The sequence below is a fragment of the Thunnus maccoyii genome, chromosome 10, assembly GCF_910596095.1.
Source record: "Thunnus maccoyii chromosome 10, fThuMac1.1, whole genome shotgun sequence".
Taxonomy (NCBI): Eukaryota; Metazoa; Chordata; class Actinopteri; order Scombriformes; family Scombridae; genus Thunnus; species Thunnus maccoyii.
Window position 1 is genome coordinate 19,200,996 of NC_056542.1, and position 25,874 is coordinate 19,226,869.

General features: G+C 39.2%; 1 protein-coding gene across 1 annotated transcript; it reads right to left on the reverse strand.

Moving 5' to 3' along the window:
* Positions 1-158: 158 nt before the first annotated feature.
* zmp:0000001114 (suppressor of tumorigenicity 14 protein homolog) lies at positions 159-24,845 on the reverse strand. Its single transcript, XM_042423427.1, has 19 exons — positions 24,572-24,845; positions 16,974-17,121; positions 16,167-16,327; positions 14,849-14,919; positions 14,192-14,364; positions 13,439-13,474; positions 12,709-12,937; positions 11,161-11,300; positions 10,899-11,002; positions 10,359-10,468; positions 9,574-9,704; positions 9,010-9,114; positions 8,065-8,172; positions 7,586-7,699; positions 6,936-7,055; positions 6,267-6,447; positions 2,931-3,199; positions 2,226-2,362; positions 159-2,088 (listed from the first exon to the last, which is right to left on the reverse strand). Exons 1-19 carry the CDS (start codon positions 24,596-24,598, stop codon positions 1,927-1,929), a joined length of 2,526 nt encoding a protein of 841 aa, XP_042279361.1. The 5' UTR covers positions 24,599-24,845; the 3' UTR covers positions 159-1,926.
* Positions 24,846-25,874: the final 1,029 nt, after the last annotated feature.

The window sequence follows — 25,874 nt, forward strand, 5'->3', positions numbered from 1 at the left end:
TCTGTTCCCCAGGTAGGTACGCTGCTCGCGACGGGGAGGAGAGGTACATGCTCATTACAATTCTACAGTGAGAAGGGACAAGGTCTCACAAGACACACATTTGTTATGCACAACATAAAACGAGACAAGATCCACTCAAAGACAAATAAAACAGGTAATGTAATTAGGTACTGAGGAATCAGATAAAAGATGTTTATTACCATGATTCTTTCATATAAAAACATACACAAACAAACAAAGAAAGGATATAAAGTGTGTCAATAATTCAAATCAGAGTCACAGTGTACAATGAAATCTATCTAAAACTTGGCCTATACTTTCTGAAAAATACACATTTAGACTTGCAATGTTTAACTGTAAGGCTCTATGGAATTAATATAAAAGGCCCACAGAGCAATATCCTCATTAATTTTTTTCCCCTTCAATAAATAATACTAATCTTTGGTTTGCTTATCCGGGATATAATATTTCCAGGATAAGTCAGAGATGAAGGCAAATGGTGTAAAAGAAGCCATCCAGTCAAATCTTAGATTAAAAAGTTGATTGAGGTGATCATGGCCGAAGAGAAGAGACACTCACTGGGATAAGAGCTCATTGCATTGCTCTGGCAACCAGTGAAAACCCCTTGGATTTGCTTCAGCTCTCAGGTGTGTGTGACTGAAGACCCCAATCACCCTGAGCTTAACTGGAGACCTGTGCAAAAGCCAACTGGATCTAATCCTCATCCTCCGCCCCGCTTTTGAATATAACATTTTGGCAAATCATTCACAGACCTGGCAAGGCCAGTAAGCATTTGTAAATATAAAACAGAAATACTCAGAACCCCTGTTAAGATCAACAATAACTTAAAACAACTTAAGCATCCCTCCGGTCTCAGATCAGCATTCTTCAAGGATCATGCTGCTGTTTTTGCTGTTTTTTTTAGCCCACTAACTACAAGTCTGGTATACTTAACATCACTGCTGGCAATTTTCCAAAGCAAACCATGGGCTTTTAGATTGATTAATGCATTTTATACCTTACAGGCAGCTACTGCTTTTCATTCATTTAAGTATAATATGAAAATGCACCTTCAGAGTTTTAAGCATTTTTGTTTTTTGTCAAACTTGCATTATCATCACATGGTAATGCGGTTGTCTCGGCAAGTTGAAATTTATACTTTACTGATAAAAACTGAAACTAATGGCTGCCTAGCAGATAAGTAGATAAAAAAGCTTTAATCAACCTAAAAACCTATGCTATGCTTTGGAAAATGGTTGGCAGTAATGTGTGAGTGCCTTGTAGCAAACGACTAAAACTAGCATTATGTTCCTTTAAGATACTTGATAAATAAAACCCCAAATTTAAAGCTATCTACAGCATGAGCTACTGACAAAGTGCAAAATTAACTGCCGCCCAAAAAGATGAAGACATTTTACCTTTTTAGAAATACATAACACTTGGTCTTGAAGAATTTTACTTTTTCTTGGAGAGATATTGTATTTAGAAACACTGTAAAAAAAAACAAATCCAAAAAAGTTCATATTCTGCCTCCAACTTAAAAAGTATATATATATATATATATATATATAATTACTCTTAACAAGTGAAACATGACATGATTGATGTGGGTAAAAGACACTGCACTGATTTACGCCCTTAAAAACTATACAAAATGTAAGTCGATGTGGTTTATATGTATGTGTGTGTACAGTGAGTGTGTGAGAGGGAGGACAGGGGAAAAAGGGGTTTGGCAACCACATAAAGTGCTTTAAGTCATTCATCAAGGTCCGTGCAACAGTCTCCTCAGTGTGAGTCTGCTGCTAAATGAATACATCTTGGAGAGACTTGTCCTTAATCAGACTCAAATGTTCCATCTTCATATTTTTTTTTAGCACTATGATGTTGTTCTCCGCTCTGCATCCCTCCCTGTTCCTCACAACATCCTCAAATCCCTGTCTCCTTCTTGATCCACTCTCTGAGTTTGGTGACGCGGGAGTAGACACCGGGCTTGTTCCGACGAGCACAGCCCTCACCCCAGCTCACTATGCCGGCCTGGAACCACTTCCCACTCTCCTCGAAACACACCAGGGGACCACCGGAGTCTCCCTGGTGAACACGGTCAGGGAAATGGTTATTAGATTGGGTTTGGATGTGAGAGTGTGATAATTATATGGGTGTGAAAATCTATCTATAAACCCTTTGTCCTTTTATTCTTCTATTGAGAATATGTTGCATGTTCTCACCTGGCATGCGTCAACTCCTCCAGCCAAGAATCCGCTGCAGAGCATCCTTGAGGTGACTTGGCCCTCCGTGACCACATTACACACCGTGTCATTGATGATTTTCACCGAAGCCTTCTGCAGAAGTTGTGCCTTTTGACCTGAAGGAACAAGACAAAGGGGTCAGCGCTCTGCCACGTGACCTCTGTGTTCGTCACTAACATCAAAGGTGTTAATGGGCTGGATTAGTGTTCACTAATGAAGGTTTAAAAGGCTTCCCAGGAGAGCCGACGTCTGTCTTGATATACGGATATGGAAAAAGGCTTAATGGAATAGAGCAGATTAGAAAAAGATGAAAGAAAAGGGATGGAGGGTTGAGCGGAAGAGAAGTATGTCATGATGGTAGAGATAAAGAAATGGGAGGGACATTAAAGGAAAGGAAGAAGACAGGATGAAATGAGAAAGATGAAGGGAAGAAGAAGGAAGCAGGCAGGGAATGAAGATGAAGGACAGAGATGAACAGCTCATTGTGAGGAGGATGGGGGAGGAGTGGGACGTCTTAATTTTGATGCAAGTTGGATATGCAAAGAGGAAAAACACGATTATAGAGTGGGTCAACCATAATTGAGGAATAACAGTATAAATATTCAGAATTAGTGTAATAATCAGTTACAATAACAACAAAAAATGACTACAGTTCTACCAGAATCATGAATTCATGCATAATACCTCCTTCTCGGAGCGCGCCCCAGCCCGTGACCCAGCAGGACATGCCTGCAGGGAAGACGTGGGAGGAAGAGGGTAGGCAGATGGGTTGGATGGTATTCTCGAACTTTAACGGCTCGGTGAGCTCCAGCAGTGCAATGTCATAGTCAAAGGTCATCTGGTTGTAATCCGGGTGGCTGATGATCCTCTTTACTGGGCGGCGCTGTACGCCATCCTGCTTGTACTGGTCCTGCATGCCACTGTATGTTTGCCAGTTGGATGCAATGTGGTTCCTGTGGTAGCATATATAGCATCAGGGGGTGAAGGTTAAGTTTTTTTTACATGCATGAACCACAATGGAGGGATGAAATATCATAAACACTTATGCTAATATAATCCAAACACAATAGCCCTGCAACATTTGCTTCTTTCAAGGCCATAACGTTAATATTTTTGTTGAAACTGTGTCAGAAAGGTGTTGATTCAACAAAGAAACACATCTCAATATAAAGGAATTTAATTTAAAAAAAAAAAAAAAAACACTACAAAGTACATCCTCAAAAATACTACACCTTTTTAACAGTCTCGAAAAAACTGAACATTATAATCACAAAGGTAGCTACACTGTTGAAGATTTTTCCGTCAGAAAACAGAACTGGCAGCAAAATTGCCATTAATTTACTGTAAAATTAACAGTGTCTTGCTGTTGCTGAAATTAACAGTTTGTTGTTGATTTTATAAATATAGCATAAAACTGTTATTTTCTACTTTTACAGAAAAATATTGCCAAAAGGATTGCAGTTTATCACTGGTCATTTGCACCTTTTTCACAAGAGGTTTACAACAGATTTTTACTGTAAACTGCAATATGTATGACATATCAACACACCATTGTGTAACTGACTACTAGCAGTGAGGACTACACCTAGTTTTGTTAAATTTTTAAAATATATTTTTTCCAAACCTTGTGACTTGATATTGATAATTACTCATTGACAGTATGTACAACAGTTAATTAGCTAAAAGTGTTTGACAAATGATACAACTTCAAGGTTTTTTTTCAAACCATGTCTCATTTAATTAATGTTTTAAATGAAGATGCTAAACATTTGTAAAAAAAAATTGAAATTAAAAGAAAAAAATAAGCATGGAGCTCACTCAGGTAATTTAATTTCATTTAAAGGGTAAATATTTAAACAAGCAGTGCAGTCTGTCTGAACATTGTACACATATAAAGACATAAATGAAAATATTAACATGCTCCTCTAATGCAAACTGTAACCAAACTGTCCAAGTTAAATGTGTATTTATAAGGGTTTGTAGTGAGTGAGTGAGTGAGTGAGTGAATGAGTGAGTGAGTGAATGACTGACTGAGAAAGTGACTGACTGAATGAGTGAGTGAGCTGGTTAGTGAATATCTGTGAATGAGTGAGTGAGTGAGTGAAGTGAGTGAGTGTCAAAAATGACTTAGTGAGTACTTGAAAAGTGTGGCTAAGAGACTGATTGTGTGGGTGCATGAGAGGGTTCACTGACTTCTATGAGTATATGTACACTCAAAAGTCCATTGGTTTCTTCATTAGACTCAACACACAAAGGTTAATGGATATAGTCTATTTCTGGGTGACTTTCTGTCTTCTGTGACAGGACTTTGTCCCGTCCTGCCTGGGTGCCTCTCTTAGTTTATCCTTACGAACCACCTAAAAGAAAAAAAGTGTGTTCAGAGAGGGTGTGAAAAAATGTCTTATTTATTAAGATGATAATAATAGTGGTAATAATAATAATAATAATAATAATAATAATAATAATAATAATAATAATAATAATAAATACTCACATCCATTCTTCAGTGTTGCATCCATCCAGGGATGCTACACTGAAGGACTAAGTTACGGATATTGTTGTAAATTGCTGATGTGTTTCATATATTAAATCCACTAGTACTTAAGCATGAAAGACAACAATTCATCAGTTAAAGTGGTACACGCTACTATGCAGACAGCAAGGGGACATTATCTAAATAAAATTAAGTTGTTTGGAGACATTAACATATAAAACAAAGTAAAATGAAACTCAACATGTAATTTGGAGCAGCATTAGAATCACAAGTCCAACTCCACTCTCAGAAATGTTGACTTACCACTGCGACAAGAGATTATTTTAGCAACAGTACAGATGTATCTAGTTAGCAAGACCCTGATTTCAAAACTTCATTAAAGTCCAATGCTCTTCATATTTCATCAGAATAAAATTCACTTCAAGAAAACAATTTGAACAAAAACTCCAAAACATCAAATTTGGTTAATAACCCAGAAAGAATATCAAAGAATAGATCTCAGGCTTGATGAAAATACTCATAAAATAGCTTATTTTGTTTGATGCTGTGATCAGATGGCAAAGTGCCAAATCATTGTCATGACAGAAGTAAGGGCATATAGCACAATTCAAACTGAATGGAAAAATGTATTTTGCCTATGCTACCAAGAAAAGCAAAAAGGAACTCACCTATTGATTTGCTGGATGAAGAAGTTGATGAATGAAAAATCATATTCCAATGTCCAGGCAGACATGTGCCAACTCTCTACCGTTGTTTGTGTTCCCAAAATGCAATGTAAAATCCTGTAATTTACTGTTTTCTTACCTCCAAGCAATCAATACTGTATCATATCATTATCTTTTGTCTGAGCCATTTCATCAACCCAAATTAACAGTAATGTGCTGCATTTAAAGTTAACAAGATTATATTATTAACATTTTGCTGTAAAATAACAGCAATTTCTAGTATTTGCATTCATTATATTGTCTCTGCCCCTTGTACAAGAATAAGAAAATTACATACTAGGTATAATGATGTATTTTAAAGTTGCTTCCATTATAGTCAGGAAAAAGCTTACATATTAAATAATGGCATTTTATATAGCAAATATCACCACCGACTGAATCTGTAAAAATGAACACACTTCCTGCTCAATCACAATAGGATTGTTTCAGGTCAAACAACATGGTTAGTGCTCCACCTACAGGGCGCTCTGATAAATACAGCTCTACACATTCATGGATGAGATGCAAATTTTGCCCCCCCCTCCAAGGTTGTTCTGAATTAACTGTATCATGACTTTGAAATGTGTATATACAGTAGATGGTCCCCTGTTGTGCACAGTTCTATTTTTTCTCCAGCAAAATGTGAATCTTGCATAACGAGATCTAATAAAATGTTAAATAATATGATGAATAATAAAAGGGAGACAATAACAGTTTACACACCAAAATACATGAGAGGGTATCTGTTCCATATCATATATAGCCCTGCTATGCACATGTGTATGAGTGCTATGCATCTTTATGCTGTAAAGATAGACTCACGCTGGGTCGTGGGTGACAAAGCAGTGGGACGCCGAAAGGAGCCACTTTTCCGAGAGGATTGAGGCACCACAAACATGTCCATATGTCAGGAAGTGAAGGCTGACCTGCCAGGGCCATTCCCCGAGCTCAGCATTCTGCCCTCCTACAATGCGGTTCAGCTTATAGGGCCTGGTGCCACAATCTGTCATTTAACAAAGAATGTAATGAGAGAAGAGGGGGGTTAGATGGCAAGTGCAAAATACTAGGTGAGACTGGCATGAACAATCAGAGGGAAAAAAAAAAAAATCTGAAAATTAGATTAAGTTGACTTTAAGTCAGCATGGCGCCAGCCTTGGCTGTGAATGCTACAATGACTATTTGGAATCCTAATAAAGCACACTGGCATATTAGCTGATCAAAAAAAGGAGAAAAAAACACAACACAGACACACCCTGAGGCTTAACAACAAAAACTTCAGAGATGACAAGAGCTGTTTTCAAAGAAGAGTGAAATAAATAAAGCAGTCAAGGCCTGGGGGTTTTTTCTGACAGACAAACCAACACACAGCTCAACCCAGCTCTTCTATAATCTAGTTTGAATGGCACTGAAGAGATTAGATCCACTCTCAGCTGGTTTAAATTTTTTAAAAAGCTGGATTTTACAAGGGGAAAGGAGATAAACATTTCTTACTGCAGTTGGCCTCATCTGAGTTGTCAGAGCAGTCATTGACGCGGTCACATTCGGCGTTCACCTTGTTGACACAGTCACCGTTGTTACACTTGAAGCTGAAGTCAGAGCAGATGCCCGGAGCTACAGTGGGGTGGAGACAGGTCCCAAAAATCAAAACATATACCGTATTTCAATCAAAGCATTAGAGCATTGCTAAGTTTAACCAGTAAAACACTATGCAATCAGCAAGGCTTCAAAGTGAGGCTTGAATGCACAATACATAGTGATTGAGGAGCAGATTGCATTGATTGGGTGTATTGATTGGGGTTGAGGTCTAATATCCCTCTTTATTCACAGAAGTGAAAATCAAAAGGAAATGCACGAGTACCTTCTGTGTGTATGTGTGTGACTGAGTAAGTGAAAGGGACATTGATAAAAAGTGAAGTAGTGAGTAGGAGGAAATAAAAGAAAGAACAAACAGAATGTGCACAATGAAAAATGTGTTGAATGGAGCCTTCAGTGCAGCATCTTTGTAAAGACTAAACCTCTACTCTGCTGTGGATGAAGGTTAATTGCTTAATGGTTTGTGTAACATGCTTATAAATCATTCTGGTGGGGATTTTGCACCAAATGCATGACTGACTGGCAAGAGAATAAGCGCTGCCACTTACAGGTTTTACAAGAGGCCTCGTCGCTTCCATCTTCGCAGTCCTTCTTATTGTTACACACAACATCCTGAGGCAGACAAACCCCGTTCCCACAGCGCCACTCATTCTCCTCACAATCTGGAAAACAGAGGAACACAAAGATTAAGAAATAATAAGAAAACAAAGATGAAAAGTTGAGTAAGGTGCAGACAGGCCAATAAGCTTCAGAGGGACATTAGTGGTGCAGCCATGGTGGACATTACCATCTGTCTCCATTCTCGTGCGTGTATTACACATGATTAAGCATTTGGACGGTTGTTGAGCAAATTGGGCAAGGCTTCAAACAAACTCCTCCATTACTGATAAAATAATGACTGCACACAGCGCAGGAGTCAGTGGCCACAGCATTAGCAGTGATGTGCCTCTAATGTTAGCACAATTAGCATAGCACTAGATAGAGTTTGTATCCCCTAAAGAGGGCTTTAAGAGCGGGGCATACTTACTGCACCGTTTCTCATCGCTGCCATCTCCGCAGTCATTGACGCGATCACACACCCAGAGTTTCGGTTTGCACAACCCATTCCCGCAAGAAAACTGGTCCTTCCCACAATCTGAAAGAGAAATGGCATGTATTTAACAATGTAACTGAAGATGTAAATATGAGTGGTATGAAAAGGGATGGAAAAGTAATGGCTCAAGCCTTAAAGAAATAATGAAACATTTTGGGAAATACACTTATTCACTTTCCTGTCGAGAAATAGATGAGAACACCACTCTAAGGTCTGTATGATAAATATGAAGCTACAGCCAACAGCCAGTTGGCTTATCTTAGCACAAGACTGGAAACAGCTGGAAAACAGCTTGTCTGGCTCTGTCCAAATTTAACAAAATCTGCCTACAAGCACCTCTAAAGCTCACTAATTACATGATATATCTCATTTGTTTGATTTGTACAAAACCCAAGGGGTAAAAATGACAAGTTGTGGTTTTACAGGGGTTATGTACTGGACTATTTCTTGGCTGGGTGCAGTGTCATCACCATGAAATTACCACCCACCCAGACTCCAGGAAGTTATTGTACCCAGACAAGATATAGTCCCCCACATAACTCCCTGCAAAAACCACAACTTTTTATTTTTATATTTTGGTTTTTGTACAAATTAGACAAAGATATAATGGTTGGTGGATTTTGTTACCTTTGGACACAATCAGACAAGCTCCTCTGTTTCTAGTCTTTATGCTAAACGAAGCTAACCAGCTGCTGGCCATAGCCTTACATTTAAGAGGCAGATATCGATCAGTGGTTTTGAACAATCAGTAAGAAAACAATTATCGCAATTCCAAAAAAGTCTAATTATTTCTGTAAAAGCCTGCATGGAGGATATAGGAAAGAGATAAAGAAATGAGGAGAGACAGGAAAAGTGTGGTTGGGTCGAGGGGGAACTTACGACACTTCATCTCGTCGCTCATGTCACCGCAGTCATTCCAGCCATCACACTGCAGTTCTTTCCCGATGCAGATGCCAGAGTTGCAGGCAAACATGTTGGGACAAGCTGCTTACAGAACAGACAAAAGAGGGAAGGAGCAGAAAAACAGAGAAAATGACGATGATGATAAATTAAGCGAGAGCAACTGACAGTGTATATTCACAACATCCGTCGTGGTGCCAGTGCTTGTCCCACTTGATCAGAGCAATTATAAATCCATTTCTGTCAAACTGGGAGACAATATAAAGAGCGGAGGGTATTGAAAGTGGAGTGCTCCTGAGTGACAGTGGCAAATAAAATGGACCCAATAAACAAGCTCTCTGGTGATTAGTCTAGCTCTTGAGTTTCACTGCTGCAGTTTCTAAGCCTTTATCACAAAACAGGTCTATTCAACTGTCAGTCAGCCACCATCTCTCAACACCACTCTATAATGGGAGGCTATGAGTGTCACTGTCTCATCTCAACATTTCACCCATCTTGCCAAGTGTCGTGTAAATGTGGGGTGCAAGACAGAGTTTAACTCACGGTTTGCGGGATCATAGGCGCTGTACTCAGCACTGAAGCCTTTGTCAGTGTAGGACTCATCGGAGTGGAAGGTCACATCTAGAACATTGGTCTGACTGGTCAAAGCCAAAGAGGACAGCTCCCCACAATACCTGGTACACAAAACCAATGTTTAAAGGAAAATTCTGGTTTATTACAACTTGGGTCTTATTTTTGTAGTTTTGGCCATCAACTATGGGTTACAATAACAATTTCCTCAATAAAGTTACTACTGAGATCTGGAAACATTGCAAAGGACAGAGAACCAGATCAACAGCTTAGGCAGATAATTTATCCACTGTATCTGGAGGTAAACTGAAAATCAGCATACCCAAAAAGTCAGTATCATAATCCCTCATTGCATAAGAAAACTGTGTGTGCACAACTATAGCCAGTACAGTCAGTGAAAGTTGAACTAGGAAGTCGGTTTGTAAACTGTGATGTACTGTATATTTATGACAGACAGTTAAGGAATCATTTTACCATTCTCCCTTGTTTCTCTTCCAGATAACTTTGGCCAGCCTGAGGTTTTGTTTTAAAACTGTGTGACTGCTTGTCAAACTGCTCCTGTTTCTTGCCCAGTCAGACATCTTTTTAGCTTTGTAACCTGCTGAGAGCGGTGGCATTATTTACTGATGATAGGAATGATGCCAAAACTTTGGAAAATCAGTCCCAGGATGTATGAAACTGGAATTATCCCATAATGCTCACATTCACGGACAAGTAAAATAAACAAAACATGTCATATAAATGAATTAAAATCTTACTTGACGCCCATAACCTCCACATAGTCTTTGTGACACACACGGATATCCACCTGAGGCTCTTTCATGCGGAACATGGTGAACTTCACCCGCACCTTTTTGCCAGCAGGGACCTACAGCGCAGAGGCAGAGGTGATTGGTTTATTACAACCTTATTTACCATGCATGTCACTCCTCCACCTACACACACAGAAGCACATACACACAAAGACATTTAATATGTATCCCTTGTAAATGCAAGCATACAAGCTGCAACACACCAAAAAAGACAGTGTGCACACACACATACACTCCATACAACGCACCAGCAAACAAAACCAACACACAAAACACTGCAGCTCAGCTATAGCTGCAGCAGCAACAGCCATCTGACAGATGAAGATAGAAGAGGTACTGAACAGCTTGGCTTCGATAGTGCTGCCTCAGCATTCCTCTCATGGCAGGCTAAGGGTGGTGGAGGGGGAGGGGAGGGCGGGGGGGGGGGGGGGGGGGGGGGGGGTTCAGGTAAAGGAGGGGGCCTGGGAGAGGAGCAGCGTAGCAAACCTTAATGGTCCACTTGCAGTCCATGGCAGGGGGATAGAAGCTGGGGTGAAGTGGGGAAGTGAAGACTCCTGTGCTTTCAGCGAGGACGCCACCGCAGCTTTTAACTGAAAATAATGTGTCATATTAACAACAACATAATACATTTGTAATGGGATTGAGTACAAATATTGCTGAACAAATGTAGGCAAACTGGTGTAGATATAGTCCAGAATGCTGCAGGTAAATGGATGATATAAAGTGCAGTGAATGTAAACTTGATTACCTTTAGATATTGGGATGGCTTTATACTTGGCCTGAAAGCCAGGCCGTTGGACGTCACTGTCAGTAATCATGTTGATGAGCATGATGTTTCCAGATGACACCACCTCCAGAGGGTTGGAGGGGGGCCTCTGACCACACTTCCTGTGAGAGGAGAAGTAGTAGCAAGATCATGCTCACTGAATCAGAAGAAGGTGTTTCAAAGAACTATCTGTGTCTGTGTGTATATGTGTGTGTGTGTGTGTGTGTGCATGTGTAGCAGACACAACCATGAAGCATAAGCTGAATGTCTGATGCATTTACTGATGTATTCACTCTTCTAATCAAAACACTTTAGGATGTGCAACACTTAGGAAACTTACATGCAGCTGTAATGCTTTTTACTCGAAATCACTAAAACATCAATGCAGCAAACAAGTTTAAAATGCTTTGGGAAAAAAATAATTTGAAAAGAAATCAATAGATAAGCAGTGAGAGGTAGGGAAGGAGATAAATAAGGAGAGATATGCCAACAGTAGATAGAAATTGCTTAGGCAGAGTTTCAAAGTCAAACATTAGGTACATTAGCAAGAAGTTTCAGCACTGCTGGCAGCACAGCCATAGAGGTGTGAATGACACTGTGAGAGCAGCAATACATCTACCTCTAGTAGAATAATGTCATTATAGAGTATTATATTATAGCTCTCATAAACCCCATGTCACCTTGGATAAAGCTGATCGCTCAATAGCATTATAAAAATTTTATGCATCACTTGGTAACACATATTTGTTTGGCAATGGTTTCTGAGTTTGAAATTGCCTGCAGCTACAACTGATGTTGCATTCAGGAGCCTGCAGTTTCAGAATCATACCCTTCCTCCATAGACAAAGTGCAATTACACACAGTGGTGTAGCAGGATTCAGGTTGGCACCCTTGATAGATTTGAAAGGAGAGGTCTTTTTGAGCCAACTCAATCTCACTGAGGTCTCAAAAGTTAACAATAAAATGGGACATGCGGCACTAAAGGCTTCAGGGCCAAAAAGAAAAAAAAGTTGTAATCACAAATCCAGTGAAAGGAACGGAGTAGAACATGTTTTCCACCACATCAAAACAGTTTTTACTCCTAAATCCCTCTGCAACATTTCAGTCAAATACAAAGTGATTCCTAGTGGTTGTCCCCTGGGAATCATGTAGAAATATATTTCCCCTCTCTCTGATCTTCAAGGCTAAATAAATGAGACAAATGTTGGTTGGACCCTATCAAACAAACCCTTCTACCAAGGTTTAAGGCAAAATGAGAATGTGATTTGTGTCACAATTTGAAGTACTGTAAGAGCAAAAATGAGTCAATTTAGTCATTTTCTTTTAAATAAAATTCCTCTTGGACGAGGCATTATTGCACACAATACTGCACTGCATACCACTAGTAAACTAGAAGCTAGTATAATGGCAAAACTTGATCCATCAAAGATATAACTCTAAAAAGAGCACCAGTATGACCTTGTACCACAGCCAACACATTTCCCATCAGTGCCCTTGAGCCCTTTGAACATTCCCAGCTATGTGACTTACTCTGTGATGGCCTGAGAATCATCTGGACTCAAAGAATCATAGATGAAGACAAAGTCATCAGAGCAGTCATCCTCGATGTGGAAGAAAGGGAAACTGACAGAAATGGCGTGGTTCTCTGAGGCTCGGATTTGCCACTGACACCGGGACCTTGGGGGGTAGCTGATGGGGTAACCTGGAGATGAAAATTCTTTCGCCGTTTCTCCAGCCTCCAGATGATGGAAACACCCCACTGGGAATAACAACATTGGTCATATCATATCCAACAGTAATTTATAGCTGGTAAATTAAGATCTGATCATCATCATGCACTATATCTTAAGAAATATTGACAGTAAATATTGTATCTTTTTTGTTTTTTCTTGGAAACAATTTACAATTATGCAAATAACAAATTTGAACACTATGTGATCACAGGTGCTTCCATCCTTTATGTTACAAGATGTACGTAAAGACAGATTAATGTAAGGATGATACAGCTGCTGTACTAATGGAATGTAATGTAGTCTAATCATCTCAAAGATATAAATCACCAGACAGTGTCAAAAAGAAGTGTCGGACATAGTGACTGACTAGCTCTGGCCTGATGCAGGGTTCTCAATCTCTGACTAGAGCAGCACATGTACAGTACACGCCAGGCCAGCCATTCGTTACAGACTGGCAGGAGGGTGAGCATCTAGCCAGCTGGAAAATTACAGCTGCGAGTGATTGAAATGGGACACGCTGTACTCACCGGCTCTGGGGTCCCTGGCCATGCGAGGATCTGTGACTGGAGACAGAGAGAGGGGAAGAGAGAGTGGCAGAGAAACAGGAGGCAAGGTAAGAATGGGTCACCAAAGTTGGGAGGCTGATAGAATTTGATGCATGAGCCTAAAATATTTGGGTTGCACATTTTCTGTTCCATTTCCCTGCGGTTAAGGGAACTGGTGATGGTGTGTAGCTCTTTCTGCTCCATCTCACCTTGCCCTACAGCAGCAACCCATACATCTCTGTCTAACTATCTGGGACAGCAACATCAAATCATACCCACAGATATCATTTTAAAGAGGACCAAAAACCACTGAGTCACAGGGCCAGCCCCTGGCTGATGGCCAGGTTGTGGACAAATGCAATGTGAATGCTGAGAAGACAGAAGGAAGAAAAATGGCTGTCTCAAGCCAGGCCAGGGCCCAGCTAATATCATTAGAGGATCCAAACAGCATAAAATGTGCAATCTCAGATGCAGCACAAGCAGAGAGGTCTGGCTTATCTGTTATCATCTTATCAGCACAACTCAGAGTGAGCTCCTATAATACAAATAGAAAGCATACAGAATACCAATGCTGATAGGAGATGACAATGACCTTATTCAAATCTACATTCACAGTACTTTCTCTTTGCTGATTGTTAAATGTCATAATCTGGAGCCAGCAGCGGCAAAGACCCAGTAGTCCCCTTTCTTTTGCCCCTTGGTGTGACCCCTTCATCTGGTCCTGGTGGTACCTACGTGAGGCAGTGACTTTGCTGATCTTGATATTTTTGGTGCTCCTCATGCTGCGCTGCCCCTTAATGCCATTCTCCAGTGTCTCTAACACCCGCTCTTCAGAGAACTCCGGCACGATCTCCAGGTCATCAACTGGAATATCAAACTGAGACCAATAGTAGGCTATCACACCCTCACTAGGGCAAGCAGAGATGAGGAATGGAGAGGGAGGGTAGGAAGGAAGGGTAAAGAGAGACCATTCAGTAACATGCTTTAACATTCAAGAAGAAACAAAGATTAGTGGAACATGGATGATATATATCTACTGTAAATTGCAAGCCAAATTAAATCAAAAATGAAATCAATCAGTGAAATCCTGCTGATGCTGCCATCTAGCAGTGGCTGCATGCTCTGATCACTGTGTGTGTAATACAGTATGACTATACAGAGTGTAGACAGTAGTATTGTACTATTACTACATCACAGCTGGGTGTGGTAACAAGTCAACAGACCACACCAAACCCTGATTTTGTTTGTTGTCATAAATGCAACAGACTTGAAACTCCACAGAGGTCAGTGCAACAAAGTCTTTCCTTCATACAAGACGTAGTGTGGGTTTTAAGTTTTCACAAGCATTAGAGCAGTGTACAAAAAAATCAGATGTCAAGATCCTAAAGGTACCTGAATGCAGTGATGACAGACTTAGCGTAGTATTCTCCAAGAAATGGATCTGTCTTGAAGATTTCCCCCAGCTGTGTAGAGAAAATGTATTTTTTACTGAACAGATCATGTACAGGATTTCTTGCTTGTCTGCCTAAAGACAAAGTACAAATTAGCATGTTAACATAAAAACTGCCTTCCATGAAAAGCATACAACAATGTGATTCTCATTAACTGTCTTGCCTTCAGCTGCAGTGAGTGGCAAACTGTGTCAGGCAAGGCTGCAGCCACTCTTTGAGGTCTTAAATGCGTGCCACCACTATATATTATGCATGTACAGCGTTAGCTAACCTCAGAGCAAGCCCTCTTTGTGAAAAGAAAAACTGCAAAGGCTGTAGTGTGTAGACTGCTAAGAGAGAGTGGGAGCATCTGAGTGCTGCTTGTGTCCCTCAAGGTAACATCACAAAGGAGAAAGAACCAGGTTTCATAAAAGCAGAGAGTGATACAGAGGAAGAAAAGAGGGTTGTTCACAGGATAAATTGGTAAATTATTGTAAAATAAAATATCAAGACTAGGTAAAAAAAATTACAGTTTAAGTCAGCAACATCAGATATGAACCCATTGCCATTTTCCTACCCCATCTAAAGGAGATAAAATACAGTTATACAATTTTCAAGGACTCTACAGACAAGTAGTGCTAGAGACGTATTAGTGTAAAACTGTGGGACAACTGGTTTAACATGATGAACTCTAAGGCGCTCACTGACAGCTTTGGCCCAAAATTCTTTACTTGAATCAACACAAGTTGTACCTATCATGGTAAACATCAACCTAGATCTGAAATTATTCTTTACAAGTTGACATTTTTGTTGTATGTAAGTGCAAACCTAGAACATCATAAAGCTTTTCCTCCAGTCATCTATTCATCTTATATTGCAGTCGACCATTAACACTCCGATCCTCACCCAACACCCTCACTTCACTGAGCTTTTCACTGAGAAAGCGAGCACTTGAATGGGTTTGAGCGGGGTTCTTTGCTATCAGCATTCGACTAAGTGGTGCTACAAACATCTCCACTGCCTCCAATAATAGGAGATACTGTTGAGGGAATTACTAAGGAATTTTATTCCACCCAGGCAAATATGCCTTCAGCAGTTTCTATGCACTGGAGGGGGCATAGTTTAAGCGCATTTCCACGATGCCAAACAACATCCGCAACTAATCCTTAGAGAAGAGAATTGATTGTAATGCTTTGCTCAAAATAGTTCACAATAAACAATGTAAACCATAGAAAGGGAACACAAGTAGAAAAGCCATCTTTTTTGGGTGTCAAACTCACTGTTGCCTGCAGGTTTTCTGCCAAATCCTTGAATTCCTTGCTGTTGGTGTCCTCCAGCTTCTGGTCATATGGCACATCAACCAGCTCCATATGCCCACTGAACACCTGTACTGATGGGCGGAGCTTCTTACTGATGGTGGCTTCTGAATTTGCATCTTTAACTTGGAGGAGAGAGGCAAAGGAGAGTTAAGTGTTTGATCAACGAAAAGCTATAAAATAGCTGCCTCTGATGAAAGCGGAGACTTGAAGTTTTTAAAAAAGCCTTGAAACACAATTTTGAAGTCATACAGCGCAATCACATATTGAGAAGACAGTTTGGCTCTCAGAGCAATTAAAACAGCCAGTTGAATCAAGAGGCTGTTTATCAAGACTTCAGAGGCCTTTTTGTCAGACCCTGTGTGTGTAAATGACAAGAAAGCTGTGCCATGGACTCTGTGACATTTTTCCTCCTTTGCATTATTAAAGGAGCAAGTCAGAGCTGTCAAGTAGGCTAACACTAATGGGAAATTAAAAAGTCCAAACAAGCCACTCTTACAGGCTTATATCAAAGAACTGTGCCTTCACAGCAAGTGTAAATGATCCACTTTACAGTTTCTGATGTTATGCCTGTCTTGCCAGTGACTGATGTTAGCAATGTAAACACTCCAAATATCTCATTTAATTATATGAAGAATAACTTTGATTTATGCAGGAGATTTTTTTTCTTACTTTTTAATTTACCCAAACATATAAAAGCATGGTACTGTACTCCAAGTCTCTCTACTGGATGATAAAATGCAGGAAAGCTTTCAACTACAGCACACTCACAGACAAACAGCCAGATGAGGACCGCTGCAACAGCCGCGAGGATGAGAAGCGCCACTAGAACCCCGATCAGGATGCCAACCTTCCGCTTTGATGATACTTTCTCTTTGCTGGTTAAGAAGTCGATCCGTTCGTGGTTGTCATTGCGTCCCTGATGCAGAAAAAACACATATAAACAACAAACATAGTGAAAATCATTTTAATTTCATTTTCGTTTACTTTGATTTAGCCGGGTACAGGTAGAGGTGTTTTCCTGCATGGCATATTGCTTCTTAGCATGTGGATATCAAATGCAGTTTTACCAAAACCTTAAGATTGGATCCCAAAATTATCCTGGGTCATCTAGGTTATCAACAACAGTTTGACTGTTTCTGTGCAAACTATTTTATCCCCATTCCATGCAAATAAATGCTGCTGGGTAGTTTAGTTGTTTACTTATATAAGTCTATGCATTATACATAAATAAATTAGCTGTGAATGGCAGGATAATGATGTATGAATGAACTACATGAGGTCCTAACTGAGCATTTATATGAAATTTTGGAGTAGGAGGAGAGTTGGGATTTCCTTTAACAACCTGTAAATACACTGATCCCTTAACAGAAATGATATATCACTATTGCTCACACTCACAATGTGTGTGCTTGTTTAAAGTTTAGTAGGGAAAAATCCAATAACAGGCTAACAAAGAAACTAATTCAGCATAATCAAGGAAGACAGGCAAGTTTGTACTCGAGGAAAAGAAAGTGGGGTAAAACAGAGTCAAACATAAACAAGAATAGCTTTACTTCTCAATATTTAAAGACTACACAATATCAAGAAAAACGTCATGAGAAACACCTTAAAGTGCTTTCCGAGAGTGACTAGTTCAAACAAGCATGTTTGCAGAACTGGAGAAACCTGTTTAGTAATGTGCTAGATATCCCACACTCGTATTCAGACGTTGCATAATAAATACGGGATACCTTGTAGAGATTATGGACAGGATGCTTTAGGCTGTATGTGTGTGTGTGTGTGTTGTTGAGCTATCTCAAGTGGGCGGACTGAGAGAAAGGTTTCAGGCCGGTTAGTAATCAACATACAATGAATTCAGTGCCTGTGGCCCATGAGTGAAGAAGCCCGAGTGTCATTAGGGATGGAGAATCACTTTGGTATTAAATCAATTTGTCAGATGTGCTGCCCCTTAAGATGGGGGCTCAATTACATGAGTCTAGATGATAACTCACGGCAATTAAGGCCTATTCTTACCCGGCTCGGGCTTCCACACATGCTTCCTAATTGGACTCTCTAACAGCAATCATGGGCCAGAATGAGGGGAATCATTAGAGATGGGGTCAGCAAGCGCTCGGGGGTTTCTCTCTATCAGTCACCCTGATCACAGCCTAATAAAACCATTACATGCTCTTCATCATATCCCACTCTTCACTACTAGAAAGAAATACTGTTCCATTTTTTAACTATGTGTAGAACTTTTTTAAAACACCATTTCAGTGCACTATGCCATTATTAAACAGGAAGGGGTAGTGCGGATTTCAACATTGAACCCGAGATGCTGATGCACACTGAAAGAAGCATTAATGTTTGACAAGAAAACACTCTGCAAAATAGACGTCAAGTTTGGTGTGGTCACATAAAAGTGAGTGATGATTCTGTGGTGGGTTGCTTAAGAGTACTATATTTCTGAGTAGTCTAACCAGTCTGACAGGTGGAAACAAGTTGACACTGCTGTGAGGTGTGGTTTTAAAAAAAAAAAAAAAAAAAAAAAAGCAGCTCACCCACAAGCTTAGCAGTTACCGTTTAATTTAGTGCTACACTTTATTAACAACAATTTCTCTTGCTAATCCAGATCTCTTTCTTGGGTAAAGCAGAAATATAAAGTGCTGTTCATAAGCATAACTTTAAGGTACTGGCACTTAACTTGATTATTTCTGTTTACTTGACTGTGTAATATTTGTCTGGTGACTCAATTTACTAGTACATGCACAACAGACAACAGGGTACAACATTCTTTCAGGTTAAAGCTTCAAAAATTGTCTCAGTTTTACATTAACTCAGGTGAGGGATAGATGTACCTTTTCTGCCAATGATTCATACACATTCTCCATGTTGACCTCAAGTTTCAATGCTCAATAAATCAATCATCAATATATAATGCTACAGGGCCAAAACAATATTCCTGATGTGGATTATTTTCAGCTTCAGTTTTCAGTTTACCCACATTAGAGGGTCAGAGGAAGACATAACAAACAGGAAGTAATAAAGATTAAATGAGTGTGTATGAAATTACATTGTAAAGTGTGTTTTTAGGCCAACATTCAGTACCAGTTAAATATTATTATATACACTGTAATTTAGCAATGCAACATTTCATGTTATGATGTGCTGTGTAACAGTGTCCTTAAACTGTCGCAGTTAAATAATGTCCTTACTCTGGTGATTGCAAACCAGATTTGTCTCAACAGATACTACAGAGGACAAAACATCCCACACACAGTGTCAGTGTGAGTCAGTTCATTTCTATTCCCAAAACTATTCTGTGTATGACTAAACGTGACACTTTTTTTCCTTTATCTTTGCCTTATTATCTCCCAAACTGTCTCTGCTTCTGTTGACTTGGGGAGGTTATAGACAAGTGCCTCTTAAGACTTGTGGGCGTCTTGTTTTATTTTAGCCACCTGTGAGCCCTCTATTTTTTTATCTTCTCTTTTCTAAATTCTTTGAAGGAGATCATCCATAACTGATCTCTCTAATGCACCAAATGTTACCCCTAACCATGACTGAGGTAGTTGACAGTTTACCTGCAGTCAAACTGACTGGGCGAACTTTTCTTTTTTTACAGAAGACATTTTGACATATCACAGCAGTAAAAGGCATGTGTCACAGGTGTGAATAATAAAAATTAATGATGGAAGAATGATGAATTCCATTCAAGCATTAGGTTGGTATTGTTCATGCTGACTCACTGTCACACTGCCATGACTTGTTGGGACACTTGCACAGAACAGAGCTGTCAATGTCATTAGTAACACCTCTCCCTACTATGATAAACCAAAATGTCTGCATTAAAAAGGACCATGTGGTTTTCAGGCTTTTATTTCCCCCATTTAAGGGCAACAACAACACCACTATTGATTCCCTGACACCTAGTCGTAACTGGATGTAAACTAGGGCTGCAACTAACAATTATTTTCATTATCAATTAATCACTTTGTCTTTAAAATGTCCATCATAATTTTTTAGAGCTCATGGTGCCGTCTTCAAATGTCTTGTTTTATCTGATCCACAGTCCAAAATCTAAAGATATTCAGTTTACTATCACGTATGACACAGAAAAGCTTCAAATCCTCTATTTCAAGAAGCTGCAACCAGCATTTTGTTTGCATTTTTGCTTTAAAAAATAAGTAAAACAATTATTCGACGATCTAAACAGTTGCCAACTTATTTTCTGTCGATTAATCAAATAATTGTTGCAGCTCTAATGTGAACAGCATATTAACCTGCAACCATTTTTTCAAGACCTCCTTGTCTGTTCACACATAGGTACCTATGTTGTTATCAGTTTGAAAAATATGCATGTATGTAATTGACACTGTAAAACAATTCAAGGCCAAGGTACAGTAGTAATGGCAGACCTAAATAAATGTTTATGAGAGCAACTTCGGTGCTAGCTTGTTTTCCATTTAACTAAGTTTCACAATATATCGAATTCCTTGGAGCTACCTAGGTAGTTTGTCAACATACTTGGAGCACTGTCCAGGAGCCAAAAAGTAGCCACATACTGCGGTCGCAGTGTAACTGTTTTTCCGTGACACACAGGAACCTATCAGAGGCAAAGCAATCAGCTCTCTTGTGCCTTCTCTGCACACCCAAGCACTGATCTGTCCTATCGGGGCAGATCAGGCCATGAGAGACTCTCTAAAAAGGCCAATCACATAAGATGGTCAGTTCATGCCATTTAGGCTTCAGTGTGCCCTAACACTTACACACACCTCTTACCTGACAGTAGCCTTAAGCAGACATCTAACAGTTAGTCTCTTACACTGCAGCATCAGCCAGGTGGTTGTGTATGATGAAGAGTGGTGCTATAGCCTTGTGACCTGCTACCACCTTGCTGCTCAAGAGGACATAGGCAGAAATTTGGGAGCAAATCAGTCGACAAAATCACCCCTTACTCTGTCTTTTTTGCTACAGAAATGAGAAGTAATACTGCTGCTGCCCTTGTACGGCAGAGGCCTCCATCAGATTGAGTACACTCCTTGAAATTGGATAATTTTACGCAAATTCTGCACCCATGGACACAGACAGTGGCTAACAGCTGGAGAGCCCTGATAAAGACCAAAGCCTGAGTGGAACAGAACACAACTAAACACAGTTTGCACACTGTTAAAGATTAAACTTGTCCCCCTGTTTTGTCAATTGTGCATTTTAATGTATCATCCCAAAGAGTCAATAATAACAGAAGTGACATTAACACCACATTCACGTCACTTCTACTGCTCATTTTTAACACGACTGCCCTTGAAATGTAGGCCGAAATGCAAGAGAAAAGAAAAATAGCCTTGACTGAAGAATTATTTACTGACTACTCCACTGAGTCACCGCATAAACAGAGAACAGACGGACTACATTAATCACAATATTCACATCTGATCTAATATCTAAGACTGACCTCATTGTTTGTGAGTAATCAAACATTAAAAAAGGACAACATGGTCATTTATTGAGCTTCACTTGGTGCCACTTTTGCAATTTAAAACAAGTACCTTTCTCAGCCTTCAGAGTCAAAAAAAGTCAAAGTGTGGCATGACAAGTTTGGTACCGAAAGTATGTTTATATTAACATTTGGTAAGTGATTTGATGACTGTTAAGTTACATTTAAATTAGTTTTGTGTTGTGTCAGTGTACATTGAAAATATTTTATGTTAAATACTAATAGGGCTGCAACTAACAATTATTTTCATTATTGATTGATCTGTTGATTATTTCTCTAATAATTGATTAGTTGTTTGGTCTATAAAATGTCAGAAAATGGTGAAAAATGTCGATCATTGTTTCCCAGAGCCCAAGGTGACCTCTTCAAATGTCTTTGTTTGTCCACAACCCAAAGATATTCAGTTTACTATCATAGAGGACTAAAGAAACCAGAACATATTCACATTTTAGAAAATGGAACCATTTAAAAAAAAAAATGACTCAATTATCAGAATAGTTGGCGATTAATTTAACAGTCAGCAACTAATTGTTGCAGCTCTATATACTAATATATCCATATCTTGCTGTCTTTGAGTATGTGCAGTTGTCACTGAGCTATTAAGTTACTTAGGTTAGGTAGTTTATCACAGTATACCACACAGAAAATATGCAGTTAAACTTTTATAGCACATTAAATAGAAATTGAAATTGTTCCAGTAATAAACTGTGATGAATTCAGTGCAGGTAAGAGAGATTTTGGAGGTTACCTGTTGCACCTGCTGCACAGATATGAATTAATTTGAGAGACAGATATATAAATCATGATTTCATACTGTGTAAGACAGTTTGCTAACACAGTCACAGTCAAGCTACAATACATGCCACAAGACTGAGCTACAACAACACTGCAGCACTAACAGGCCTCCTTTTTGCTTCACCATCATGAAGTCAGACACATACTGATTCATTCACCTACATCAACTTCTCTTGCACAAGAGACAGGACTTTTAGAGTTTTGTAAATCATGTTCATACGCAGTTCATCATTTCCTTGGGAAATCTGACACACATCTTCAAAAAAAATTTGTTTGTTTCTTTTACTACAGAACAGAAATATGGTGGTCGAGTAAGAACGTGCTTTGCAATCCATGTGTCTAAAAAACATCACAGTGTGGGCAGCCCACATCTCTGAGATAAGAAATGGCACTTAAAGAAAGGATATTTTGATAATATGCTGCACACACACAAACACCCAGTCTGACATTAACGAGGAGTTAATGTCAGACTATATTAAGAGAGAAAAAACATTTCTTTCGCCTGAATCCTGTTACTGTTAGGTCACATTCTTAGCAGTACACATACTGGTCCACCACAGTGTGTATTTCCCCAGAGGTCATGACTGTTTTCATGAAGCTGTCAAATAAAGGTTCTAGAGAGCTGGTGGATTTGAGCAGCAGTAGCCAAAGCCTTGTTAATTAATTAATGAGTCCCTTTGCAAAGAAAAGTTCACCTTTAGCCAACTGTCACTATTTTCTGCCCACATCTGGTATTCCATCGAGTTTTGTTCTACTATCAGACAGACCCAGAATACTGAAGTCTCAAACTGAATTATGTCATAATAAGAAATGTATGGATACTAACATAATCTATGCATGCTCCAGGATAATTTGACTTATAGTTTATGCAAAATAAGGTTTTGGCAGTTTTCATATTCTGTTATAAGTTAAAATGCAATTCTGCTCAAATATTACATTACACAACGGCATGGTTTATTGTAGATTTGAAACAGGTGAAATGCTGTCTTGGTTAAAATCACTATAAATCACTGTGGCAACTTGCTTATGGCCTTTATTTCTATTTCAATGACCTGAGTGTGACTACCTGCCAGCAGGTGTAGCACTCATACAACAACAAAACTTTGTGAATGGGGCCAATTGAAACCACTGATACATAAATAGTTTCTGAACGTGACTCAGCTGAACTGTGGAATGAAAAGGAACTTTACACTTTATATTTTAGAGTTTACTTTTTAAAAAAAATATTTTGTGGTGAGGTGGAAGCATTTAAATTTTTAGCCGTGTTTTTAAAAATTAAAGCTGTATTAACTAATTTTTGTATCTTATCTCTAATCATCTCAAAGCCTGTGATTTGGATCTGGTTAGATATTGTACTAATAGTTGTTCTCTCATGCAGGAGGCGAGGCCTACAAAGCCTCACACAAGCTTTCTGTGTCAGTAGTAGTAGTTAGTGTTGTTACACCTGGTTTTGTTTGTTTCCATTTACTTTAGTAAACATCAATATGAAGTCAGCTAATAAAAGCGTCCATGACTAGTTTTTGTTTTTTCTTTTCTATTTTATCTGTCTTCATATAACAGCTGGTGTGATTGCAAGAAATGACTTTGTTTTACAGAATAATGAATGACATAAATGAATGGAGTGTGATAAAAAGATTTTGTACAATGTGTAATTATATCACTCACAGCTTGAGACACTTATCTTTTTCATAACAAAGTTCGCTTTCCTCACTCATGGTGACAGCAAATTCAAAAACTTTTAAAGGCCTTATTTGTTGAAATTAAAGAACTTACATCCATGACATCCCAACCAACATGAGAACACCACAGAGGACTCATTTCTAACACTAGTCAAGAGATCTTAGAATAATCATTCATTCAAATATCAATTAACAACAATATGATTTTAGGGAAACCTCCATCCTCCACTTGTGGAAAACTATATTCTTTAATGTAGAAAGGCCCGATTAATGCTCAAATAAAGAGGTTAGGCACAATAGTCAGACTAATTGTCAGCTATAAAACAAACTTTGAATTTGTAGTAAAAACTTTATCTGTTTGTGGGTGATAACATAACTAACATAAAAGCAGCTGTGTGAAATTTAACCAAACTTACGTCGTATTCATATCTGGCGGAATACATCTCCAGAAACTCTCCAGCAGGAGTCCAACAGGATCCCAAACAATTCTGTACCTTGTTTCTTTCTTCCCCTTTACAGTTTTATAAAGTTACAAACCCTCAATCTGTAACTTAGTGTTTGGAAGCAATAAAAAATATTTGCAGTCGTTGAGGTTAGATCCAGGTGTCTCTTCCTGTGTCCTCGCGGGCTTGGAATGCCGTAACCACCTGAAACGGACGTCTTCCTGGCACACCTATGGTGCAAACCACGCCCCCAAATACCTGCAGTAGCTGCATGGTAGCTGTTAGTGTGTAAACGCCACGCTGCTTCATTATATACTGTTGTACTCTAAGCTCAAACACTCACATAAAATAATGTCCATGTATCATACAGGGTAACGTTTTATAACAACTCCTCCTTCTCAGGGTTGTTATTCTTCTTCCTCTGTGAGGTTTTACGGCAGTTGCCATCCATGATGTTACATTATTGCCACCGTCAGATTTTATTCTCCCTGTGTCCATTCATTTTATGTTTAGCTCTTTCCAGTCCTATCGTCCTCAAAAAACTAAATAACCATTTCCTCCCTTCAAGCTGTCTCTACGCTTTAACATACTTTTATACATACTTTTCCTCTACCCGCCTTATTTTCCGTAATTGTGTTATCAATTCTTGTCCTTCATGCGTAAATTTACTGTATGTTATATGATCAAACATCTCAGTCTCATGGCGTTGATCGCAAAGACCAGTTGGATGTTTTCCTATGATGAAAGCTGTATACTCCTAAAGTTGCTTTGCCCAATTCTCAGCCTGCTTATCATTTCTTCCTCTTTCCTTTGTTCCCCTACCTCTTAACATACTCTGTTTTGGCTGAGTGTAAATGTCTGCATTTCATTGTGTTGTCCCAATGCTGTTGCCACTGTTGATTTACCTTTCTCCACACTAAGCCTTTCCCCTCTGTCTTTCCGTTTGGGGTTTAACTGCAAGCATGCACTAATGAGGAAGTTTATTTCTTCATTTTCATACCATGTGTTCCCCCTGCTGACTATTTGTGGATGTTGCTTCCAAACATGCTGAAAAACTAGCTTTATATTATCATGTGAAATGTAGTTTGAAATGTGAACAAACAAGTTAAATGGAGAAAAAATGCGCTAGCTGTAGCCTCTCATGAAGTCTTTTGTCATTATTGACCTAATTTGTGTGGACTTCATTGTTTAGAAACCATATAAATTATAGCCTACGGTTTGCAAGAACTGCAAACCCCAGGCTCTAAGTATAAAATGTAGGCTACACAGTGATTTT